The sequence below is a fragment of the Schistocerca piceifrons genome, chromosome 7, assembly GCF_021461385.2.
Source record: "Schistocerca piceifrons isolate TAMUIC-IGC-003096 chromosome 7, iqSchPice1.1, whole genome shotgun sequence".
NCBI lineage: Eukaryota > Metazoa > Arthropoda > Insecta > Orthoptera > Acrididae > Schistocerca > Schistocerca piceifrons.
In genome coordinates, this window is record NC_060144.1 from 108,214,700 (window position 1) to 108,225,822 (window position 11,123).

The window sequence follows — 11,123 nt, forward strand, 5'->3', positions numbered from 1 at the left end:
TTATGTCGAACCAAGTGGATGCAGAGACGCCGCTATATTTAGAAAAGTAGATGCAGACAAATAGACAGAGATTTGTTATATTTTTATTTAATCAAGGCGAATCTTTCGTTTTCTGTACAGTAAATACAGACGAATACTTTAGAAATTGGATGCAGTTAACTAATAATTCTTCCTTGGTACCGATAACTCTGTAGTTAAATGTGAATACGAAGCTTTGCATTATGCTGCTACAGTCTTTTAAAATAAACGCTGGGTACATCTTTATATGAAAGTGATATAATATAAATAAACAGAATATAATGTAGCATTCCGCCCGTGTAGCCACGATCGCTAACGAACGATTGTGAGATGGCGCTCGAGCTGGACGTAGCCAGTTCGTTTCCTGCTGGTGGTAGCAAAGTTTATAGCCAGTGTTTGACTTACAAAAAGAGAACTCCTGATCACCAGAGCTTGCGCCAATGACCTACACGAAATTTCGAACATCTGCGCAGGTCACATCTGATGAGAGCACGTGAAACCGCTGGTGGTTTCAGGATGGCAATGCAGATTTCTTCCATCTTAGCCCAAAAATCGACACTGTTTTACAGCTTCCAGGACCTTAACAAATGAACTATGTGGTTGGTTCGAAGAATTTTCGAGTAATAGAACCCAGTGCGGTATATCTGACGCCTCATGTTCAAACCAAATGTAAATATAACATGAAGTGATTTTAAATGGCACAAATACAAAAAAAAAGGTAGCACAGGAAATAAATGGAACATTTTGTTGACAACATGTAGGGTAAAATGCGTCGCATTTATAAAGGAAACCGTGATGAGGTCTTTAGACGTGATTGTGCCAGCCTTTATAGTCTTTACTTAGTAAGCGTGACCGCAGACACGGAAAGACATCAGAGATGGCATTCAGGAATGCTGATGCACAGCCTGACAAAAATAGTGAAGTACCTATAAGACGTGGTCGGATGTCAACGCAAAATCTGACAAATACGCACTATCGGAGAGTATGTAGATTATCAGTTGCAGTTCTACGTGACACATATATCAGCCACCAGAATACATTAGTGGTATCCGTGTTCACTGTCGTTGCCAGGTCCTGTAGTGCGTAAAAGGGGCGTGAACAGGGTCAGATATTGAATGCTATGGAGGACACGGAGATGCCACGTACTCGTGCGAGACCTGGCACAGATGAGAGAGTCTGAAAAGGGCCGCAGTGTGTGTGTATCTGACTGATCGAATCGTGCAATATCCAAATTTGTGGTGCATTCTGATGCTGGGCAGTGTTCGACTGTATGATAATGTGAGGGCAGGCATATTCACCGTCAAGATATCAGTCAACCACATTTGACGATCACAATGGATGACCGACGTACTGTGCGCCAACCAGAATGTAACCCCTTCACCTTCAAGTCTGCTCTCTCAGAATAAGCAATGGACACTCTGCAACATTCCGTGTCATTTCATACCACTGGCTGGGGACCAGCAGCAGGCCTTCTAGGCAATTACCATCCCACAGAGAGACTCCTGTTGACACAGTTTCGTTTGCAGTGGTGCTGTGACAAGGAAATATAGACTGCCGATGAATGGCATCGCATTTTGTCCGCCAGTGAATTGCGATCCGGCACTACCAAGTATGACTATCGTCTGTGAAAGTGACACTGACCTGGGGTGATGTGCCATTCTACAGATATTTTGGTGGGGCACAACACTGCTACTCCTAAGCCATGGTGTGGAGAACCATCAGGTATGACTTCATTTCGGAGCAAGTATTTACTGAGAGAACTCTAACGGCACAACGGTACGTCAGCTACATCCTGCGTCCTCGTGTATTATCTCTAATGCGATAGTATCGTGGTGCCATTTTTCAACAGGACAATGTTCGTCCACGAATGGCATATGTATCAAAGAACTGTCTGCTTGATTTTCAGGTAGTCTTCTTTCCAGAAAGCTTCCTAGATCTTTCCGCACTAGATAATGTATTGAAATAGCTAGGACATAAACTCCATCCGAATGTCTCAATATCCAGGATACTAACAGTTGTGGAAATTCGGAAATATGAGGAAATATGGGACCAAACTGCTGACGTCATCGGTCCCTAGGCTTACGCACTACTTAATCTAACTTAAACTAACTTACGCAAAGGACAACACAACATACCCATGCCCGAGGGAGGACTCGAACCTCCGACGGCGGGAGCCGCGCGATCTGTGACAAGGCGCCCCTAGACAGCGCGGCAATCCCTCGTGGCTACAGTTGTTTCAGGAGAGCATACAATGGCGCCATCACACCCGAATCGAACCAGTGCATGGAACCAGATCAGAGAGTGTGCAACTTCCTACTGACAAGTGGGCAAATATTCAAACATCCCAAGTTCTTTGTAAATTTAACTCGTTGTTGTAGTCACTGAAATAACACTACATAATTTCCTCAGCCGTGAAGTCTCTTTTCGTTTCCTGCCCACTTTCTGGGTAGTTCACTTTTTTTTCAGGAAGTGTAGTTCGGTATCGACCACATAAAAATATAACACGAATGCTCACAGAGCCGGAAAGGAAAACTTTAGAAGGAAGGTGCTGTCGTTCATGTGGAAACCAGTTGGTTGAATTCAGAAAAACGTTGTTCGGTGTAAGCTGAGTGACACTTGTGTTCCCTACAACGTACAACTCGCGTAAGGAATCATGAATATTAGACAGCACACCGAACAATATGGACAGTAACAATTTCCCCAGTGCCGTACACGGACGCCGTAGAACAGTCCATAATATGTTAGGAAGTATTCCCGCCATTGATTTAACACTAGTTTGCAAAGTATACGTGTTGATGGATCCAACTGTATGTGCATATTCATTTTAGGCTTGATGAAGTAGCAGATTATTGTAGTACATTTTCAGTAAAACAACTTGGTGAAAGGATGATATTTTGCTCCATAACTACTGTTTTCCACGTCACCGTAAATACGATGTGAATTTGTTCGGTGAACAATATGATCTACAACTGCTGGGCTCCGATAGTAGCCGGCCGGGGTGGCCGAGCTGTTTTAGGCGCTACAGTCTGTAACCGCCTGACCGCTACGGTCGCCGGTTCGAATCCTGCCGCGGGCATGTATGTGTGTGATGTCCTTACATTGGTTAGGTTTACGTAGTTCTAAGTTCTAGGGGACTGATGACCTCAGAAGTTAAGTCCCATAGTGCTCAGAGCCATTTGATCCGTTTTTAAACCCTGATAGTACTACATGAAACTGCTAAATTTTGTGGTCGCCTTGGAGATCACTAGTCTTACAGCAATCCTCTTAATGAATGTAGATGGTACAGATGATGGGTTGTTCCTTTGCGATAGTTTCGTCTAAGAGTTTACCGTTTCCACTGAAGGTAATGTTCCACTGAGTATGTGTCTTACTATAACGAGTAGGCTGTAGTCGGGAGATCTGGTTGCCACAGCACCCTTTCTGGGAAAAGTATATTGTCTTACACTGCAGATATTCGCATTTTCTATTACAAAAATAAATAAATAAGTATGTAGTAAAACTTCCTGGCAGATTAAACCTGTGTGCCGGACCGAGACTCGAACTCGGGACCTTTGCCTTTCGCGGGCAAGTGCTGTACCATCTGAGCTACCCAAGCACGACTCACGCCCCGTCCTCACAGCTTTACTTCTGACAGTACCTCACCTCCTACCTTGGTAGAGCACTTGCCCGCGAATGGCAAAGGTCCCGACTTCAAGTCTCGGTTCGGCACACAGTTTTAATCTGCCAGGAAGTTTCATATCAGCGCACACTCCGCTGCAGAGTGAAAATCTCATTCAAGTATATAGTAGTATGTTTGATATCGTACGTAGGAACGTATAGTAATGCGTAATGAAGCAGATTTGTTTTCCATGTCTTCACGTCCTTTATTGTAATCACTGTACTGGCAATGTTTTCGCTTGTAAGTTAGTGAAAAGAAGAGATCCATTTCAGTCCCATAGTTCATGGATACTGTGCTTAGCGAAATGTTGATATTCATGTACTGCACATATCGGTATGGGATATTTAGTTCATAAATGTGCTATAGAGCGTGACTGCAGAAGAATAATCCGGTATAATCGACTAACGTTATGTTCTTGTGAAGTGTCTTTCTTTCTTTCTATGTCGATGTTGTTGAAATCACCTGTCGTAACTACTTCTATTCCGTAGCCTACTCCTCCAGCTCCATTTGCAAGCGAAATATAGTAGCGTTTCTGTAAGTGCATCTTAAAGCTGTTCCCGCAAGTTAAAGAGAAGGAGACACCACGATTCAGAGACAACCACGGTGCATGGCTAGCATCAGACTTCCATTACAGCACCCGAAAAACGTGTTACAACGATTACTAATTTTCCTCTCTACACAAAGGTAGGTATCGTAGTTCTATCACTCTACAGTTTATTCCATATTAAAAATAATTGTAGAAGGTATACAAACGTTTTAATATGCGTGAGAAGGTAACGTTATTAAAACATTCATTAGCAATTTCTGTATTAGTTACAAAGCTACAAGTATTTTACACAATACTTCAACAACTTATTCGTCTGCAGATCAACAGCACATATTCATTTCTGCGGGATGGTCAGTAAGGAAATCCCCAACGGTATCGATTGGTTAACTCCATTTTTCAATTGATAGATCTGTTAATTATCTATTAAACTATTCCCACTGAAGAAAGTACAGGAAAGAGCACCATCAATTCCAAAATACATGATAATAATATTAAACCTAAATTCCAGTCTTTTACTTTGCATGTGTTATGCACAGATCCACTGTTAGTAAGGTAACAGTTCGTTTGTACCGCTAAATATATTGCTCCATGTGGTCTCGCTGATATGTGAGCTGTAATACGACGGTAGTCAGTATTTCGCTTTAGGTCGTAGCATATCCCACTGTGTAACCAAATGACGAACGTTCCTTCCGTAAAATGTTGCCCTGACTGTATTAGACAACTCTGACAGTTGTCGGGCTGTTGCGTGAATGCTGTCGTGTATCACATAAGAACCACGATGACACTACTACACATCGTTGCGCCTACACGTCTGACGGTTCTATTGTTCCTGTATAGTTCCGTCAGCTGGCGTCATATAAGATTTTCCGTTGCCGTGTGCGGTCTGTTATAATAAATTTCTTCTGTGTAGTAAAACGTTTCCTTGAATATTTTCGTCACTAAAGCGTACAATATGTATTATAACACAATTTAAGGACTAAGCCATTTAAAATTTTAATCATTTAGCTACCGTAAACCTTTTTATTATATCATCTGAAGACGGTCGTGCCGGAGAACATTATTCACGAAGATCATCCATATGACCAAGACGGGGAACTTCATCATATTATGTAAACGTACTTTTTATTCAAAATACATGGAAATCGAGTAGATAAAATAGGTAACTTTCCTTTTAGTAGCTGTATTCCATTGTGTTTTAGACCCCTCTCGTTAAGAGTAGAAAATAAATTCAGTTTAATATATTTTACGACAGTGATTTACGAGAAATAAAACTGGACCAATAGTCGATTTTCTCATGGATGTATGTCATTATTTTTCTTTTACTTACGTCACATTCAGTTATATTGATGGCCAGCTTTAAGTTATCACATCAACAGTTGTTAGTGTCCAATACTCTTTTTGCAATTCCGAACACTTTTCTACTAACGTGAGAATCTTGGTTACCAATGCATGAACTGTGGTTGTCTGCCATTTTATTAATATGTAAGGTGAATACTAATACACTGTTACCATGGTTAGGAAGCCGAAATTCTCTGAAATACAGGTGTAAGTTCATAAGCATAAAAATTCTTCAATTAATGAAACACGAAAACATTTGTGAGGGACTAGCCGAATAAATAGCATATAACAGAAAAAGTTTTCAATTACAGCGGGGAACTATTGTGGGGGATAGAAGGAGTGTAGGACAAAGACATCCCTCGTATTAAGTATGAAGACTTACGGTTTATAATTTTTTCGGGTTTGCTGCAAAGCTGCTGAAAATACAACTACTTGAATAATGCACACCTTCGTATACAAGCATCAAGAAAGTGATATCGCAATACACATCGTTTTTTTCGTCTAGTCTTCACTGAACGAATGCTGCAGCTTTCTCTGAATGAGTTCACATTGTTAACAACAAAGTTACACGCTGGATTATACGTTGAAGAATGGCAGACTTTGCGGACTGGCAAAATAAATCAGGCAGAGGACCTTGTTCTGATGAGTGCGGAGGGTAGAACCAAAATTTAATGCCATGAAGATAATAGAAAGGATATAAGCAAAGTTTTTCTTGTAACGTGTTCGATCAACATCATACTGGGGAATAATCAGCTTTCGAAAATTAAATGTTAGTACCAGCAGCCCTATAAAATGACTGTTGTTGGTTTGTCAGATGGCTGAATTAAACTGACAGTGGCTGGGAACATAACAACACGAGATCTTCATGCAAACATATGTTATGATGATGAGAACTATCGGCTGTTATTTATACTCAACAAATGCTTAATATCACTGCCACGAGAATATCCAGTAAAAGTAGTCACTGTTAAATTTATTCTACCATAAGTGAAGTTGTAATTTATAATATATAATCAGACATATACATGTCTTGACTATTTCTATGATGTAAAAGTCTGATATCGTATGGTTTGCACTGACTCTGCCACGTGCTGTAATAAGATAATCTGCGTCTTCCATCTCATTTCTAGCGTGGGTTGCCAGTTTAGGGACAAAGCAAGTTCTATATTTTCATAAAAAAGTACGTTTCAGTTATCCTCTGTTTTATAGTTCATGCTTTGACAAGGGACATTTACCTGCTGGTATATGTTATGCTCGGTATCCCATGTACCCATTGCCACCAAATCAGTAAGTTCTTTTATATTTTCTTGGTAATGCAATCTCACTGAAAGGGGTTATGCAAATATTATGAAATTTTGTGTTTCTTCCGTAGACCAAACCGTACCTAAATGAAGGTGAAACTAGTGATTGGGAAATAATAAATAAAAAAAAAATAATACTGCTAACGACGCCGCTTGGTTATTCATATGGAATAATTCTGTTTTGTACGTCGGCAATGAAATGTTAATTAATATAAGATAATAATGAAGACCTCCTAAGATCATTAGTAATATGAGCTTGAGAGAACTTGAATAGTTGATTCTAGGTTACTGAAATTAGAGTGACGGTTGTTGGGATTTTTATACAGACAGCCATTTCGTGTTGCCAAGCTACTTTCACTCTAGACAAGCAGTGACGACGGCGCGGGCACGTGTGCCTCCTGCTTACCCCTGTGGTGCCTCAAGTGAGGCGCGTGTTCGTGGTAGAAGGCCCAGCTGGCGGACCTGTGGTCGCGAGCCTCGCACGCGGCGAGGGCGGCTGCGGCCAGCAGCACCGCCGCCGCCCCCACGCTCCAGCTCCAGCACATGGCGGCGGGGCAGCAAGTGGTTGGCTCCAGACGCCCGCCTCACATGCCAGGCGCCGGCACGCTACCCGCACCGCAGCAGCGCGGCGACTGCCGCTCCAGCCCGCGGCTCGGCGTCGCGACGCCTCGCGACGCTGCCTCGGTCGGCGTCGGCCGGCGTCGGCGTCAGACGGTGTGCCCCCCTGCCGAGGGAGGGGCGGCGCCGGCTGTCTGGCCGTCACCGCCAGAGGGCGGCCGAACGAGGTAGCGCACAGCCAAAAAAGCCCTACGCACGAGACACAGGTGATTTTCGTCAGGTAAAATAAAACGTAATTTTAAAAATGATGGTGTGGTTTTATTCCTTACACTCTTGCGTTCGAGAAATAATTTTTGTGTTGACATCAGATGTTCCCTGCAACTCCTGCTCCAGGTGGAAAAAACGCTGGCAGCTTGGACATTGTTCATCGGCGGGAATTAACGAAGCCATGGCTACCTAAGATACGAGCATATCCACACACTCAAAACATTCGCATCACTAGGATACATAACGAAACTATGCGACTGCCTGTTTAGCAATGAAATTAAAATTGTAGCTTGGCCCTGTAAATGAAAGTTATGCGGTTAAAGACAGAGAAATGCACGTATTCTTCTTCTGCGTTGTTGGCGCCTCGTCTTTGGCTCTGACTTTGTTCTGGAGGAATCTAAATAGAGTGTGTGTTAGGATCTGGTTAGTAAATGTCTTAACCTAAGCCGTTGTACAAAGCAGTGGACTGTTACTGGAATTGCCGGACGCGGTAGCCGAGCGGTTCTAGGCGCTTCAGTCCGGAACCGCGCGACTGCTACGGACGCAGGTTCGAATCCTGCCTCGGGCATAGATGTGTGTGATGTCCTTAGGTTAGTTAGGTTTAAGTAGTTCTAAGGTTTAGGGTACTGATGATCTCAGATGTTAAGTCCCATAGTGCTCAGAGCCATTCGAACCATTTTTGAACTTAGCCATCAATATTTCCATTACCTTCTGCCCTGCTCTTGCATGTAGACAGATAAGCTGACCATCCATTTTTTTTTCCTTTTCTCCACACAACTCTATTTACGCCGATTATCTAACAATAATCCACTGACGCAATTCCTTATACAACAATGAAAATCACTAAATTAACTACTTACCGTTACTACGGTAAACTGTATATTTCTACAGTCTAATGCTATACTACTCGATGATTGGTTTTAGTTGGTTGTTGTGGAGAATTCCCAAGGGTTTCCTTGTCTTCATTGTCTCCAGTTCATACACCTTCGGATATGCAAACCGTCTGGAGCATAAAGGACCATTGCATGCCGGGAAAAATTTGTGGCATTTACGTTTTTGTCGATTGAAAAGGCGGGAGGATTTCAGCAATATTTTACTCATCCTGATACTGCCAAATCATTGCTTTTTTGAGGGCCACCTCCCGGAATATGCGCGATACTCGGTCCACTACCTCGGAATGACGTTGTCGCGCTGTGGGTGGATGATCCACAATCGCCGTCAGTTTACCCGGTAGATGTTAGTTCTTGAGTACGGTGGGGGGAGGCAACAATGTCACCGGCCGCGGTGGTCTAGCGGTTCTAGGCGCTCAGTCCAGAGCCGCGCAACTGCTGCGGTCGCAGGTTCGAATCCTGCCTCGGGCATGGATGTGTGTGATGTCCTTAGTAAATAGTAAATGGCTCTGAGCACTATGGGACTCAACTGCTGTGGTCATAAGTCCCCTAGAACTTAGAACTACTTAAACCTAACTAACCTAAGGACAGCACACAACACCCAGCCATCACGAGGCAGAGAAAATCCCTGACCCCGCCGGGAATCGAACCCGGGAACCCGGGCGTGGGAAGCGAGAATGCTACCGCACGACCACGAGATGCGGGCGTGATGTCCTTAGGTTAGTTAGGTTTAAGTAGTTCTAAGTTATAGGGGACTGATGACCGTAGATGTTAAGTCCCATAGTGCTCAGAGCCATTTTTTTGAGCAACAATGTCGTTCAATGTGCTGACTCCTCCATCACATCTTGTATGTCCTTAATACAGAGGTCGCAGGACGTGTGCTGTTTCGCGCAATGTGATGCTGATTGATAAGCTGATTTGAAGACTGGTGTGCTTTTGCTTAGTCCGAAGGTGTTTTTCCACTTCTGGGATTTGAACTGCAGGACATTGTCTGATATGACCTTGTCGATGTGTCCTACCTGTTGGAGGAAGTCTTTGCATAGTACTTCGCAGACCATCTGTCCTGTCTCCTTACGCACTAGCGTCAGTGTTACAAACTTGCACGTCAGTTCCGTCACCATTATTATAAAACAGAAGCCAGACCTAGTTCTGGGGAGGGACCCAATTAGATCTGTGTGTCTTGATTTCTCGCAATTTGACAGGTACGATTGGATAGAGATCCTGAGCAGCGAGTGCCGAAGGGTTGTCATTTTGGCAATACTTGTATACGGAAAATACCTTCCTGAGCACAATCATGCAGTAGACACATTACCTTTCCTGCTGCTAAAGGCACGTCTAAAGCAGGTTATGCAGCGTCACTTGTAGGAAGTGCAGACATGCCTCGCTCGAGACGAATATTGAAAGTATGTGGTTTCGCAAGTCGCTCGCCAATAATCACCGCCCACACACTAAGGCCGGTTGGTTAAACTGGTGCTGATGGTTTGCTGCCACCATACCACGAGGATTTTCTGTAGCCCACACGTGGGGTGGTTTAGGTTGAAGATACCACTCCTGGTAAAGGCAGCAGGCAATGTGACCATTTCATATCTATATTGTAAAAAATAATTTGCTTCAGTATTTGCTTTAGTATTGCATGTTCTCTGTATGGTTGGATGTAACCTACGGCCGGCCGGAGTGGCCTTGCGGTTCTAGGCGCTGCAGTCTGGAGCCGGGCGACCGCTACGGTCGCAGGTTCGAATCCTGCCTCGGGCATGGATGTGTGTGATGTCCTTAGGTTAGTTAGGTTTAATTAGTTCTACGTTCTAGGCGACTGATGACCTCAGAAGTTAAGTCGCATAGTGCTCAGAGCCATTTGATGTAACCTACGATGTCTTTACAATATTAGTTTAATAATGTTTTATTTACCTACCTCATATCATGTGAACAATCATAGTCACAACTGCGATATTTCACTGTTAGATGCTAGATAACTTGCCTGACTTCATTTATATTTTCACATCTTAACTCCACATGATGTGACTTGTATCACATTTCACTCAGTAATGCACTTAAAACAAACCGATTTTGTTCACCTCTAACTTCATTTTCCAAGACTTGTTCATCATGTTTGTGTAACCAATCTAACAACCAAATCATTCTTTATGCTTATCAATCCAGTGACATTAGATCATATGTATCACGTGTTTCGGTAAGCAATAGACCTTACAGCCCATAAGAAAATTTTTCAATCGGTCTTCTCTTTCAAAGAGGCAGAAATTGTAACTTAATTAAACAAGAATAGTTTCAATTGTGAATTCGTATCAGTAGAGCTTGTGCCACCTTCATACACTGTACACGTATTTGCAGATAAGTAAACATGAAATGAGGCCAGAATCCTAGCTGATAACTTTGTGTTAAACTGTAACTCTAAGCAATTAGAAATTGTATTAGCAGCCATTCGTGGTTACGTTGATATTTTTGTACTTCTTATGTTTTCTGGTGCAGATAATGTGTACCATCAACTTTAGGTCCGTTTATATTTATTTCAATTAAGTGCAGGAGAGGGC

General features: G+C 42.8%; 1 protein-coding gene across 1 annotated transcript in view; it reads right to left on the minus strand.

The window, feature by feature from the left end:
• Window positions 1-7,407, minus strand: part of LOC124805488 (semaphorin-2A-like) — a 491,457-nt gene extending 484,050 nt beyond the window's left edge. Inside the window, exon 1 of the mRNA XM_047266052.1 lies at window positions 7,269-7,407. Coding sequence (XP_047122008.1) covers window positions 7,269-7,407 — 139 coding nt within the window. The remainder of the gene's footprint in view (window positions 1-7,268) is intronic.
• Between the last annotated feature and the right edge of the window lie 3,716 nt (window positions 7,408-11,123).